This window comes from Apodemus sylvaticus, chromosome 9 (genome assembly GCF_947179515.1).
Source record: "Apodemus sylvaticus chromosome 9, mApoSyl1.1, whole genome shotgun sequence".
NCBI classification, from domain to species: Eukaryota; Metazoa; Chordata; class Mammalia; order Rodentia; family Muridae; genus Apodemus; species Apodemus sylvaticus.
The window spans coordinates 50,723,216-50,739,206 of record NC_067480.1 but is presented as its reverse complement, the minus strand read 5'-3'; the positions used below and the strand labels follow the sequence as shown (position 1 = coordinate 50,739,206).

The window sequence follows — 15,991 nt, the reverse complement described above, 5'->3', positions numbered from 1 at the left end:
TTGTTGGTTAAAGTGAGATTATTTTTTTTAAAAAATCATCTTTTGTGTGTATTTTATCATACCCTTCCTAACCACCCATTTCTATAGATAATCGAGAGTTGACAAAAAGATGATGGTTAATAAAACTGCTGGTACTAGCTAGGGAAGAAATACAGTGTCACTACCACATATAGATGATAGATTGGAAAGCTGCATTGCTGAATGATAAAAACAAACCAAACACATTGCTATATGAATATGTATTCATATATATATATATATATATACATATATTCATGTATAGGAATATGCATGAACATATATGAATATATAAATAATATGTTCACTCCATGTTCCTCTCATATTACTTCACCATAATGGATGATAAAGTCTAGCTGACATCATGTTTATGGACAGACAAACTGGCTACTGTCCCTGGATGACAGACTACTAAAAGCTGAGGCAGGCATGGAGTTTATTCATGTCACTGTGAGCTCCTGACTTCCATGGTTGGGAGCACAGTGCCTAATTTTCCTCCTTCTTCAGGATGTGCTGACTCATTCGCGTTTCATATCTGTGTGGCAAGCTGCACACTCCTCCCCAGCAGATCTTCAGCGCCACTGTCGCCTCCCCTGAGTGGGGCAGTAGCTATTTGTTAATTAAGATCCTGTGACTGCGTTTTCCTTTAAAATGCCATGGAAGGATAGCTAAAACTATTCTCAGCAACAAAAGGAAATCTGGGGGAATCAGTATCCCTGACCTCAAGCAATACTACAGAGCAATAGTGTTAAAAACTGCATGGTATTGGTACAGTGACAGACAGGAGGATCAATGGAACAGGATTGAAGATCCAGAAATGAACCCACACACCTATGGCCACTTGATCCTCGACAAAGAGGCTGAAAACATCCAATGGAAAAAAGATAGCCTTTTCAACAAATGGTGCTGGTTCAACTGGAGGTCAGCATGCAGAAGAATGCGAATTGATCCATCCTTGTCTCCTTGTACTAAGCTCAAATCCAAATGGATCAAGGACCTCCACATAAAGCCAGACACTCTGAAGCTAATAGAAAAAAAACTGGGGAAGACCCTTGAGGACATCGGTACAGGGAGAAAGTTTCTGAACAGAACACCAATAGCGTATGCTCTAAGAGCAAGAATTGACAAATGGGACCTCATAAAATTACAAAGTTTCTGTAAGGCAAAGGACACCATCAAGAGGACAAATCGGCAACCAACAAATTGGGAAAAGATCTTCACCAATCCTACATCAGATAGAGGGCTAATATCCAATATATATAAAGAACTCAAGAAGTTAGACTCCAGAAAACCAAACAACCCTATTAAAAAATGGGGTACAGAGTTAAACAAAGAATTCTCACCTGAAGAACTTCGGATGGCGGAGAAGCATCTTAAAAAATGCTCAACTTCATTAGTCATTAGGGAAATGCAAATCAAAACAACCCTAAGATTTCATCTTACACCAGTCAGAATGGCTAAGATTAAAAATTCAGGAGACAGCAGGTGTTGGAGAGGGTGTGGAGAAAGAGGAACACTCCTCCACTGCTGGTGGGGTTGCAAATTGGTACAACCACTCTGGAAATCAGTCTGGCGGTTCCTCCGAAAACTGGGCACCTTACTTCCAGAAGATCCTGCTATACCACTCCTGGGCATATACCCAGAAGACTCCCCACCATGTAATAAGGATACATGTTCTACTATGTTCATAGCAGCCCTATTTGTAATTGCCAGATGCTGGAAAGAACCCAGGTATCCCTCAACAGAAGAGTGGATGCAAAAAATGTGGTATATCTACACAATGGAGTACTATTCAGCCATTAGAAACAATGAATTCATGAAATTCTTAGGCAAATGGATGGAGCTAGAGAATATCATACTAAGTGAGGTAACCCAGACTCAAAAGGTGAATCATGGTATGCACTCACTAATAAGTGGATATTAACCTAGAAAACTGGAATACCCAAAACATAATCCACACATCAAATGAGGTACAAGAAGAAAGGAGGAGTGGCCCCTGGTTCTGGAAAGACTCAGTGAAACAGTATTCAGCAAAACCAGAACGGGGAAGTGGGAAGGGGTGGGTGGGAGGACAGGGGAAGAGAAGGGGGCTTGCGGGACTTTCGGGGAGTGGGGGGCTAGAAAAGGGGAAATCATTTGAAATGTAAATAAATTATATCGAATAATAAAAAAAAAATGTTTAAAAAAAAAATAAAAAAAAAAAATAAAATGCCATGGAAAAGAAAAGTCGTTGTCAATCCCTAACGGAGTGGCTTCATTTGTTTTGTTTTGTGTTGCTTTAACTTTCTGACCCTTGATTTGGCAGCGAGTACCTTTACCCAATGGGAAATTTGTCACTGTATTAATGGTGTGTCAACCATCATCACCAGTTCATGTCAGATAAACAAGAGCTCTGCTTATAGAATATCTTGAACATTTCAGTGCCCCTCCCAGTGTGCCCCTCAATCCTTCCTGGTCCTCGGGTACAGCATCCAATCATTGGTGGGAGAAGAAGCCAAGTTTTTCAGATGATGTGGTTGGCTGTAAAGTTTGAACTGTATGCATACACACATATACAGAAAAATCATAAAATGAAAGAGAGCCCTATATAGGCCAAGAGTTCATCTTGGAGGTCCATTCTTCCAGGATGACCTTGGTATAAACTCTGTTGTAATGCTACTGTTTGCTGCTTGAAAGTCCCTTTGTCTCATTCTGAATGAGGATGAATAAGAGCTGTTCAAACCCTTCATTTTCCACAGTTCCCCACCCCTGTAACTCCCCCTTTGCCTGTTCCATTCCTTTCCCTTCCATGTCTACCCTCCAGGTCATACCCATGTCTCCTTCTCTCCATGAGGCCTGGACTCCCCAAGTGGAGTTAATCACATCATCTGTGGAGCTGCCTGAGGACTTTGTTACATGCCATGATATTTCCTCATGATAACTATCACATTCTACTGTCATTATTTGTTTATGTCACCATCTCCCCCACTGGACTGTGAAGTCCCTGAGGGTTAGATCATGATCTGAATCCTCCCCCTAGAGACAGAGTCATGGCCCTACTGGAGAAAAGCGAAAATTCAAATGAATGTACTGGTCAGAAAAGAGCTGATCACAGGAGAGATCCCGTAAAGGCAGCCAAGGGCCCAAGTTTGAGGTCTAGTAACTAGTTTCCATTCCCTGATAAAAAGGAGGTTATCTATTCTCTAGTAAGGATTTGCAAGAACCAGAACATCTTTTAACAAATAAAAGGATCTATAGACCATGGTAGTACTAACTATTCGCAGTTCCATAATCCCTGAGGTCAGGAGGTCAACAAAGAACACCTGTGTACCCAAGAGCACCTTCCATCCTGGAAAATGAGAGTTGTGAGATTTTGGATCCAGTGTTCTTTGGAGCATATGTAGATCTTACTTCTTATGTAGCTCTCTGGATTCAAGAATCTATTTTGACTGGGTGGTTTCTCTAAGCATATTTAAAACTGCAGAAGATGTCAAGATTTATGCATTTAGATGTAAAAGAAATGAAATCAGTCTATATGCCCTCAAACAAGTTATTAGTTAAGTTCTTAGTCTGGTGGACCTAGTTGTTTTAGCAGTAATCATATCATTATCCTGCAAATAGAATTATCTATTTATTAAATTGTGAGATTCCACACCATATATAATCATTAAGATCTTCCATCATGGTCACATAGCTGTAGTACAATCATCATTTCTGTGCAGTTATATAGTTTGTTATGTGTGCTTTTTATAGACACTAAGGTAAGGACTAAGTTATATATACACACACACACACACACACACACACACACACACACACTGTGTGTGTGTGTGTGTGTGTGTGTGTATATATATATATATATCTTTAATTCCTGGCATCTGGAGTAGATCTAAACATAATTTTTAGGTTCTTTCCCTTGAAAAACTTTTTTAGTATACTTTGGTTTGTCACTTTTATTATTTTCCTAAACTCTTCTATTAAAGGAGAAGGTGGGAGACAAGTCTTGGTGTGTAAGAAATTACAGTTTTAACTGCCTGATGTGCATGCAAGCTTCACAATGTCCTCTCAATTACAAAACTACTATCCATGCTCTGAAATCATTAGACTTCTCTTAACTTTCCCTCCAAGTTGTGTCATCTGTTATAGCTTACTTTCTTAGTATCCGAAGGGAAAGGCCTAGATGTCCAGCTGTTGAGAATCAGTGGGTTGACAGCACTCTGTGGTCCCCGGGGAGGAGAAACCATCTCCGTTGTTTCTTCTGAGGAAGAGGGGATTTCACGGAGGCCTAGGAAATTCCCTAGGTCTCATGGCCTGCAGCCCATAAAGGCTTGTTTTCCCAGAGTGACCCTGGAAGCTTAATCCACATTTAAATGTCAGATATGTATTCTTAAAACTCAAGCTGTGTTTGATTTAAACCTAGAAGGTAATAATTTTATCTTTCAGCTCCTGTAGCTGTTGGTGAGAAGCTCTTTGGGAGGGGCATGTGTATACATATTATTATTAACTTGTGCAAGTATCGCACACTGCCAAACTTTCTCCTTGCCTTGTCCTTTGTTCTGTTGAAGATGATTGTGAGCTATACACACTTTGTAGGCTCCTTCCATTTACCTGTTTATCTATTTTGTTCATTTTCTTTTGGATTGTAAAATCTTTTGACAAAACTTTTAAGGTTTCAAGTGAAGCCACATCTTAAAGTTAGTTTTCAAAAGTCATCATATGCTATAAAATCTGTACATATTCAAAACTATCCCGAATAGACATTACAGGAGAGTGCTATATTGTTTCCTACTTCTGTGCTCTCACTAAACCCACCCAGTGTTGTTTCCTTCAGCTCTGCAGGAGAGGGCTTCTCCCCTGCCTCAGCAGCATTGAAACCCAGTGACTTGAAGATGCAGGACCATGCCGGATGAGTACTGCCAGTCCCAACCCTGGAATCCTGTACATGACAACATAAAACACAAATAATAAAAAGTTGTTAGGAGCTGACACCAACAGAAGGAAACTGAGTTAGCTCATATCCAGGGACATTTCAGTGGATGGAAGGTTTGATGAAAACCAATCACTGTTAAAATGGCCCAAGTCTCTGTTTATTTGTTTGTTGTTTGTTTGTTTGTTTGTCTAAGTGTTGACAAACTAAATATAACAATTAGATGCAATCCTGAGGCAAGGTGTGTAAGAATTGAGGGGTTTACCTGGATTGCAACACGGGGCATAGTTCATTTATCATCTTAAACAGAAGACACAGCTCCACCTTGGTCCACATCTTCTTTGCAACTTTGTATACTTTTTTGGAAAAGACATAGAGAAGAAATGAAAGGACAATTTTGCCACCATTCTGTGTGGATTTCTCAACTATATTTTAAGATAGTTCTTTTCTAAAAAGTAAACATTTCCATATATATCACTGAATAATTTTTTCTATGATTGCTATGTACTCATATCATTTATAAAATTGGCAAAATGCCTTGAAGCAAGAGAAATCATATGTGGGTGTGTGTATATAACACACACATATATGCATGTATATGTATACAAAACTTTGAAAGATCTAGTATATATGTGAATTACTTAATATCAGAAATACTTTAATATGTATTTTAGAGAGACTATATCTTAATAGTATTCAACTATGAATAATTCAGTAAATATTTCATAACTAAAACAAAATGGAATCTGAAATCTGAATACAGCCAACAGGACATATTGTATAGAATGAGAATAATCTCCTGTCATAGGCTTATAAAAGTTAGTGGACACTGTGGAAACAACTTATGTTATTGTCTAATTATAAACCATATGGCCAGTGCCACTCTGCAGAGTTTCAGGATATATATTCACTCTGGAAGAGGAGAGAGAGAAGCAGAATGCTCTGACCTTAGAGAGCAGCCCTGCCTTGTCCCAGGCAATAAGGAGCAAGGTAGAGTCACGCCTTTTATCTGAAAATAACACATCAATCTGGTGACAAATCTTAGTCACAGTGCTCCAAGGCAAGAGAAAGTCACCCTTCATGAATCAATGTAATTACATTCAGGTAACTGGTAGCTGTGTTCACGGTGAGAGTGGAAGTGCTCACCACTGTGCAATCAAAGTGTCCTGGGAAGTCTCCCTTTGCTTTGTTCCACCACTACGGCTTGATTCACCGAGGTCAAGGTCCAGCCCAGGGTTCCAATTTCCAAGACAAATTTTCCAGCTGCAGAAGTCAGAGGGTCAGTTCATCTAGCTAGGATGAAATACCAATACATGGACCTCGAAGGAAGCAGATGCTGGGAGCAGGGAGTCTGTTGAGAAAAATTTAAGGGCAGACTCGCATTGCCATGGCAAAGTCAGGAGTCCAGTAGCCCAGGCTTGTCACAGTGTTGCATCTAGGTCAAATGCCACCAACACAGCTGAAAGAAGGACCAGGATCCAGCCTGAGCTAATATAGCATCTTGTTTTGTGTAGACTTTCTCTTTCCTATGACCCTCACTTGAACATCACTTCCTCTGAAGCAGGTTTTCAAGTCCTTCCTGACCACTGTCCTGGCATACACAGTAGGCCAGAGCAGCAATAGGAACATATCCTGAGACACACTTCCCAAAGTTGCTACAGTTGCTATTACTACAGAACCTAGTTCTATCACCACAGTTCTATCACCAACTTCTTATGTGATATTTCTATCTTAAGAAGCCTGACTTCTGTCTTCTGACTTCCTCGAAGGCACACCTCCTGAGGTAACTGACAGAAGTAATCCTTGAAGAAAAAGAAATTTCCACACAGAAAAAAAATTGAATTGTGACTAATATAATTTGTCTTGTTTTGTTGTTTTGTTTTTTGAGACAGCTTTCCTGTGTAGCCCTGGCTGTCCTGGAACTCACTCTGTAGATCAGGCTGGCCTTGAACTCAGAGATCTGCTGGCCTCTGCCTCCAGGTGCTAGAATTAAAACGGTGCACCACTGCCAGGCTTTGTTTGCCTTTTCACTAAGCGCATCAGTGCTAATCAACGAATTTCAGTGCAGCCATGGCAAACACCAGGTTCTTCATTTCAGAGCAGTTGTTTTAATCACAAAGCTACCTTAAGTTTGATAGGAATCAAATTTCATATGATCACAGTGAAGTCTTATTATTTTATGGGGAACTATTGGCCAAACAAGGGGAAAATGGAGACTACCATTTTCACCAAAGCCCACAGCCTGGGTCCTAGCAACTTTAACAAGCTAGGCTCAGCCAACGATCCTCAATAGGCCAATTAATGAGATAAATAGTTCTTAAAGGCCAGGGGTGGGGGGGTGGGAGGAGAATATTTATTTGATATAGCCAATTGGGAAAAGAAACAAAGAGGTCCAGTCATCCTCAAGTCTATTTTTTAAGGCCTAAGCATGAATGAGATTTGGGTTCAAACAAAAGGCAAGAAGTACACATAACTAAGAAATCCTAGTCAAGCTGTGGTCCCACCCATCACCACAGTTTTGCATCCAGTCTCTCCTGCAAGATGGTCTGACAAATTGTCAGATAAATCTCCTTCCAAGACAAGGTTCCCCTCTGACTGGCACTTTTTTATCATTCTACCAGAATAACAGTCTTGGGAAAATTCCAATTTCTTAGGGCCCATTGTTTCAATAATTTGATAGCCAAAGGGAAGGGCACATGCATCTTTTTAGAGAATGTTTACTATAGTGAGGACATTTACATCAGCATAGATAATAAGGGAGAATTTGAGAAGAAATCAGACACAAGATCTCTCCATGGGTAGTCAGTTAGGGTCCCCAAAGGTCACTGGATAAAAATCAAAATATCTACTCAGTATCAAAATGCTAATGTAAGAATAGGTACTCTTTGGTGGTGGGATATAATTACATAGTGATAGTTTTCAGTAAATATTTATATCAAATAATGTTCAGAGCTTTGGGGGACAAAATGTAATTTGGGGAATTCTATAGAATTAAACCCTCGTAAAATCAATTATTTGTTATTAAGTGTCTTTAGTATTGTGGGCACACTATTTAAATGTATTTTCATCATGGAATATTAAATCTATACAGTACTTGTATAAATGCTGTGAGACCTAAAGGGTATATAAAGCTAAAGGATTTTTATTAATGATCCTCAATACATACATAAGAATCTCTCAAAAATTTTACTGGGCAGGAATTTTTCTCCAACAGAACATAATAATTATATTGATGATAATCTGACTTAAGTTGGATTTTTATTTTACAATCTTTTGTGGATTTTCAAGTATAGTTAGCAAAATGAAACTCCATATAGACAGAATTTGCCCTGCCACAGCACTGGCTGCTTTTCTACCATGTGCCTCATCCACAGTCTGTGTCTTGCATGTGGGATCTTAGTCATATATGCTGCACCCCATTCAGTTTTCTTCTGCACCCCATTCAGTTTTATACCAGTTTCCCACATACGCCTGTTAGTGATATAATATTAATTGCCCAGAAATGTCGGTTTGCAATCACTCCAACATCATTCCTTTAATGAATCCAGACTTCATTGCTTGTATTCCTATTACTTTAGCTACTTCTATTTCTATTTTTATAGCAAAGATCTGTGCAAATAAAAGAATATCAAAAGGTATGCCTATAAATGTGCTGTGCTAAATTCCCTCTGTGTTGAAATGCCTGTGAACTGCTGTTCCAAAATGCCTGCTGCATTTTAATGCCTTTCTCCCAAGGCAACATGATACAGAAGAAACAGCTAGAGTTTTACAGGCACACAAAGCTTAGCACACTGCTCTCCACTTGTGTTTCTCTGAGCCTGACTGTATGAGTCAGGGGAATGCCAACAACACCATCCTCACAGACCTGAGTGCAACTGGATAACAAGTACTGATCCTGTGCCCTGGGACATCACAGATGCTCCATGAGTCCAGTATTCTTTCTCCAGCCCCCAGCAGCAAGGACAGAGAAATGTACTATGCTTAAACCAATATTTATTTCTAAAAAGTACTCCTTCCTATTCAGGAGATTATGAGCAAGAGTCAGTTTAGATTCAAAAAAGTATGTAGTACCTTGGTGTGAAGGTTTTCACATATGATGGTAATTTCTGACTATAGATAACTACAAAGAAAACAAAACCCTTTACAGCATTAAGCCCTGTCCAGCTCGGCAATGCCATAAGAAGAGCCTGTTTAAAGATATATCTGCCTTTAAAGGCATAGGCTTTGTAATTGACAAGAAATCCTAAATAACACAAATGTCTTTATATATGGCTTCAGTTCACTCAACATACTAAGACCATTACTGGTCACCTATATAATATAGACAGAGCTAGTTTTGTAAAAACAGCCCGACTCACCTGGGTGTGGTCATGCAGAACTATAATCCTTGCCCTGGTTCAGAAACAAACAAACAAGCAAATACACAGAGGATGTGAACTCTACATTGCCCAGACAATGGATACAGAAAGCCCAACCTTCCAAGTAGTGGTGCAGATAGATGTAAAGCATCTAATCCTTGAAAAGGTTTGGATTACATAAGAACTCTATATCACTTCTGAATGTCAGCTAGGTTTCCCAGAACTCATGCCACTATATTCCATAAAAGCAAGAAGATGGGCTGATTGGCCCCTAGGGCCTTCAGGAGTCAAGTCCAGGGTCCTAGGTCTAAAGTCCATGATTTTGGTGTCTACTAGAGACCCAAGTCTCTAAGATATAAATGAGATAGAAGAAAAGAGTTCTATCATAAGTAGAAGACTCAGTCAACAGGAATGTTTGAAATCAGATTCTCCTTCTCTGTCGTCCATTAGTTGTGAACCGCTTCATTTTGGTGAGCAGAGTAACAAACCTTATCTTTCAATATTCTTTCTAGACTTTAAGGTATTTTCCAAAGCTATTACATGAGAATTATAAAGTCCATTCAAGTACCCACCCCTTTAGTTTGTTAGTACTGTTCTGAAGTTCTGACTTGAAAAGGATTCTGAGACTATCTATGGCCCTTCAATTAATTAATGATATGCCTTCTGACAGATAATATAACTAAAAATTTGTATCAATATATTTATGGTATGAATTATAAAAATTGATACCATTGCTACAAAATGTATATAAATATAGCATCAAATTGCTAAATTTGCATAACTCCAACACAAAACAGAATCAATTGATTGCTATGCTTACAATACTGTAATATGTAATATTTTATTAATTTAGTGATAAACATGTTTGTTATCTACTGAGAGGAATTAAAACCTAGAATCAGTATATGTGATTCCTAATTTTAACATATAAAACACTTGGGGAAAAAAACACACTGTTGTTACTAAAGGCAGAAAGAAGTTTAGGAATGGGAAAAATAAGACAAAGTATTGAAAGGTAGTCTCTGGTTGTGATAAAAGACTTGTGTTTTTTATTCTAAATGTTCCAAAGATGATATTATTCCAAATATCATCCTAGAATATTCACAACTGGGAGAAGTCATAGCATGTCTTGCATTGGAGACCAAATAATCAGGCCCCTCCTATTTTTTGTTTTTCTTTTTTTTAACTGGGGCCGGATTTCTTTCCCAGGTAAATAGTCACGCTCCTGTCAGCCATCGGGGACATACTTGAATCCTGAACAGCTGCTTTGATATTCTTGCCTTACTGTCTTATTTGAGAATGGCAATCTGATCAAACCCATATTTTTAAAATTCATATATTTATAGGCATATGGAAGAACAGTTTATAGTCTGCATATGATTTTTTCCCCACCACAAATAGAAGAATATTGTGGCGTTTGGTCTGTTTTTAAAAAAAACACCTTTCCAGCTCTTTCTCTCCTTTTTGTTTTCCTTTCTTACTGATGACTTCATTCCACTTGAATTCAGTGCTTCGGTTTCTTTGGGGTAAACTAATAGATTATGTATGCGGTGTTTGCACCGCGGTGATTGAACTCATCTGGTGAGCTTGAACGCTGCCTTCCTCCGCATCCCCAGAACCAGCAGCAGCTTGTGCATGGGATCCAACCACCCAGTCATCTTGTATTACTGAGGAGCCCGGGCAGCTCTCCGAGTTAACATGCTCTCGCCACATGTGCTCCAGGACAGCTGTGCGAGCCCTTATTGCCTTTGAGGGTTATCTTTTTTAATTTAAAAAAAAAAAAAAAAGGAGAGAAGGGAGAATTAGAACTATTTTCAGAATTTTTACAATTTTCCTGTAGGAAAATAAAGGTCCGTATTCCACTGCATACACACACCCAAGCCCAAGCATATGTCTTATTCTTTTATTTTAAGATTTACTCTTACTATTTTCTAGTATGTGTGTACATGTGTACCTGTATGGGGTATATGCATGGGAGTGCAGGTGCCCTCAGAGGCCAGAGGTGACAGATTCTCTGGAGTTAGAGTGAACCTCCTGATATGGGTGGTGAGAATCAAACCCAGGTCATACTAACTTCTGAGCCATCTCTCTGACAGGCTCTGTCAGGGTTTGCCTTTTTTGAAGTAGAAATTATTAATTGTTGATTAGTTGCCATCCTGGTGTCCTCGGCCAGGAATCCCAGTGGCCGGTGCATAATTGCTAGCAAGAGACCACAGAGCCAACGTGTAGCCGTGCTCGTCATCGCCTTGCCATCAAGTAGAAAACTGTGTCTTGCAAACTTGCTATTTTGCTGCTTTCTTTTTTTAACTTTTCAGCTTAATTTTCAAGTACTTTGATTTAGACAACTCACCTTTTTTTAAAATCAGATATATTTAAATGTAAAACTCAACCAGAATATGTGAGGGCCTTAATGACAGGCAAAGTTCTTCCTATCAGGCCTACCTCTCCAGTCTTCATTCATTCCTCTTTCCACAGTCCCGCCCATATAACTCAACCTAGAGAGTGGTTCTGAGCCAAGGCTCAGGTCACCAGCAATTATGATCTATATTACTCATGTGTTAACCTATATTCTGCTGTCACCCCACCCCCTAACACACACACACACTCACACACACACACACACACACATACACCAAAAGTTCTCAACTTTCTCTGAAAGAAATGCTGGTGCGTGTCAGCCAATCATCTGTCACATTCACCCTTCAGGTCAAACAACTGGAATTTGATCTAAAATAAGCAATGGCATTTGAAGGAATGAAATTCCCATATTAAAATTTAACTGAGCACGGTATATATGATCATAAGAAGAAAAATGGAGAGCCTTTTAATTGCTCTAAGAGGTCAGGACATTATCTCGCCTTCTCATTCCCAAAACATTTATTAATCCCAAATCAGATGCTTTGACCCTTTGAATTAAATGTGTGTGTGTGTGTGTGTGTGTGTGTGATGTCCTTTCTTTGATTATTTTATTACTGATTTCACCATTTTCCTAGTTTAAATTACATTGTCGAATCTTTCAAATTTGGATGTCAGGCCCTTTAATAAGGGGATCTCCAAGGCTGACATACACCATGTGACCATGTCTATTCATGTGCTACAGTGGCCGACCCATGGCTGGAACCACCGACCGCATCCAGAAGCTTCGGAAGGAGTATTACCAGGCTCGGAGAGAAGGATTCCTTCTGTATGAAGACGAAGACGGAAGAGCACGGCCTTCCAACCATGACCTCCGCTGGGTAAGCCCATGCCTGATTCTAATCATAAATTCCTCTCTCCCCCATTAATTCAGAGCAGAAGTACACAGTCAGGTCAAGAAAGTTCTGTGCATATTGGGTTACACTCAGGTTTCTTGAGTTTTATAGATATGAACAGTACCCAGACCACAGCCATCTTCTCCCACAGAAGTTGTTTATATAAATCAAACCACACAGCTGTATTTGCTCATTCTCTCAGCTCTCGCACTTACTTCCTGTTGGGTACCTCTCTGGTCTGGGCCAAGCAGATGTCAGCTACTTTAAAGAAGACGAAGAATGTTTGTGCACCTTAATCCTTCTCTCCTTCTCTTAGACCTTCAATATTAGGCCCAGCATTAACAGACTTAGCAATATAAGATGTCTCTTTAGAAACTGGTAAATAGAAATAAATTTCAGAGAATTATTGTCAAAGATATCAATTGTTTATATATGAGATCTGAGCAATTCATGTTCCCCAAATCTTACCAGTATAACAGGACAGCATGCCTTGAGACAAGGGCGGTTTTTGTGTGAGGATTCACTGTGCAGCATTAAAGGAGCAGAAAAGGATAATGTCAGCACTAGAGGGATACTCTGATTTCTCTGGGCTGCACAATTTTTCCCAGCCTTGTAAGTCTACCTATAAAATATACTTAACTCATAAGCACCCACAAAATTGCCCAGGAACAGAGATTAGTGTCTGATGATAAGAAAATGTCAGCTACAATGCCTGACTTTGACCTGGTATTCAATCCATAGTGCTAAGTACTGACTCTTGGCACTGTTATTGGAACAGAGCTTAGTGTGGTCACTGTAACATCTATCCTATGTGTCCTTTTGGATGACCAGTGCCTTGGAGTCTGCCATCTCCTCGGAAAGACAAGAATGTTACAGGAGAGCCTCCTGTTCTTGTTTCACATGTTTCTGTCCACAAGATCAAGGAGTGGAAAATGGGCCTTAATTTTCACATCTACACCTATGAGGTCATGAATGACATGTGGGCCAAACTTTAGTTTGGGCATCTCCACTGCCGTGCAGAACAATGGCAACTCCCCAGGCCAGGAGAGTCCCTGTCATAGAATGGAATTTTCAACACCAGGTGGAACCAGGGAAGATACACACAAGTGTAATCCCAGTTCTAAGGAGACAAAGTAGGAGGATCAGAAGTTCAGGACCAGACTCATCTACACGCTAAGACTGAAATCAGGCTGAGGTACCTGAGATCCAGACTCAAAAGCAAAGCAAAACAAACAAACAAAACACCAGACCAACAAAATGTACAAATACATATTAACAGAAGGACATTGTGCATATTGGTGATCTAAACCAGTGATGTCAGCCTGTTTGGAGAAAGGCATGCCAAGGCTATGCAACCAAACCAGCAACTACTTCTGTTTTATACAGGTATTGGAATTAAAAAGAACGATATTTACAGTTGTGGGGCAATGTCTCTTAGATTCTCAATAGTAGAAAAGAACAATTTCTGGGGAATAACAAATGTACTAATCATTCACCCTGTCTCAAACTCAGTCCTGATTGATTTACTGCCTTAAATGAGAGAGAGAGAGACAGAGAGACAGAGAGAGACAGACAGAGAGAGAGAGAGAGAGAGAGAGAGAGAGAGAGAGAGAGAGAGGGAGGGAGGGAGAGAGGCAGAGAGACAGAGAGACAGAGAGAGATCCTCCGCTCAGGTTCCCTTAAGGAGAACTGGTGATAAAGTGATTGCTGCAATCCTGAGAACAGAACACCATGGCCAATGCTCTGACAAGTGTTTATCAATTCCTATGAGCGCAATAAGAAAGTAATTTCTGAATGACTACCCCTCATTATTGTGACCTTATTTAAAGATTTCTTTACTTTGAGCTGAAAGAATGAAGATGCTAAGCCCGTGAAACTCCCCAAATCTGATTTGGGGAGTGGGGGACAGCCCTTTGGGAACACCCTTTTCTAGTGGTTCTCTTTACACCAAACAAACTTGTAACCAAACAATTTAGTAATTGAAGAAGTATCTATTTTAATTTGTGTTTCCCATGCTCTGGTGTATTAAGCTTTGCCAAATGTGACTGATTTTATGTTTCCCAGACAATTTGAGTCTAAGGCATCCCAGAGGGATTCTGGGAACTGCAGTGTCATAAAAGACAAGTGTTCTCTGTGACTGCCTGAGATACTCCAAACTGGGGATTAGAATCTCAGCATCCTTTCCATTCTTTTCCCTATGCCAAAGAAAAACACTGGTACCTTTTGTCTAGGGGAGGCCTGAGAAATTGCACCTTTGTCTTACTCCATTTGGAGAGATCTAACAGAGCGAGTTTAGGGAGTTAACATTTCATTTCTGCCTCTCAGCCAGACCCGACAAAGCATCTTTCATGAGAGTAGTGTCTAGCTAGATTATGCCGGTCCTCAGCACCACAGAAGTTCTTGTTATGTCAAATCAAGGTACTGGGAGGCAGAGCCATCCTAATAACTTATAATAATCCAGGGAGTCAACAAGCATTCTGAGATTCATGGAAATCAAGCATTGGTTCCTTTTACTTCCAGGAATATCTAAGAAGGCCATGTTTTCTTACAAAACCATCATTATCATAATCATCAGAAATATTTCACAGACTTAGAACTTTCCTACCACACTCAAGTCAAGAGGCCTAAAGAGTGGCCCCCAAATCATCCTATTCTAGAAAACTTCTGAGCTACCAAGGGAAAATTAAGACGATAAATTACCCTGCAACTGTTATCCTCCCTTGCTGTCCTCAGGACCACTCTGCAGATAACAAACCTGCGGATGTTCACGCCCCTTATTTAAAATGCTGCAGATTTGTATAGAACCTGCAGGCTTTCTCCAACATACTTTGGGGAATTTCCAGACTATTGATCTATTGATAATACCTAAAGTAATGTCAATGTTACTTAGATAGTTTTTAATCTCTATAATTTGGAAAATAATGATAACAAATTATATATATATGTGTGTGTGTGTGTGTGTGTGTGTGTGTTCAGTAATATGCATCATGTCCATATTTATCTATGTGCTCATGTTTGTGGGTACACAAGTGTTCAGGTACATATATCATGTGTGTGAATGTATGGAGTCCAAACATGAATCTCCAGGCTCTGTCCATCTTTATTTTGTTTTGGAGGGTAGGGTCTCCCACTGATCTTGGATCACTTAAACTAGGATGGCTGAATAACAAACCCTAAGGGTTTCGACAGTCTCCACCTGCCCACACGGTGAATCTAAACATTTTCCACCATACCTGGATCTTTTTTCAATGAAGGTTCTAGAAATAGAACCGGGGTTCTCATGCTAGCAAAGCAAGTACTTTACTAACAGCTATCTTTATAGCTATCCAGATGTGTTAACACAACTACCCAATGGTTCCTTGACTCTATCAATACAGATGCTGTCCAGCTGTACCCTCAAACTTGATTAAAAATAAGCCAGAGAGAAAGAAAATATACTCACAGAAGTCTTTAAACCC

At 39.6% G+C, this 15,991-nt stretch overlaps 1 protein-coding gene across 3 annotated transcripts in view; it reads left to right on the top strand.

The window, feature by feature from the left end:
• Pard3b (par-3 family cell polarity regulator beta) overlaps positions 1–15,991 on the top strand; it is a 1,018,635-nt gene that overhangs the window by 902,480 nt on the left and 100,164 nt on the right. For all 3 annotated transcript variants that reach the window (XM_052192632.1, XM_052192630.1, XM_052192631.1), the window contains one exon: positions 12,383–12,518. In XM_052192632.1, coding sequence (XP_052048592.1) covers positions 12,383–12,518 — 136 coding nt within the window. The remainder of the gene's footprint in view (positions 1–12,382; positions 12,519–15,991) is intronic.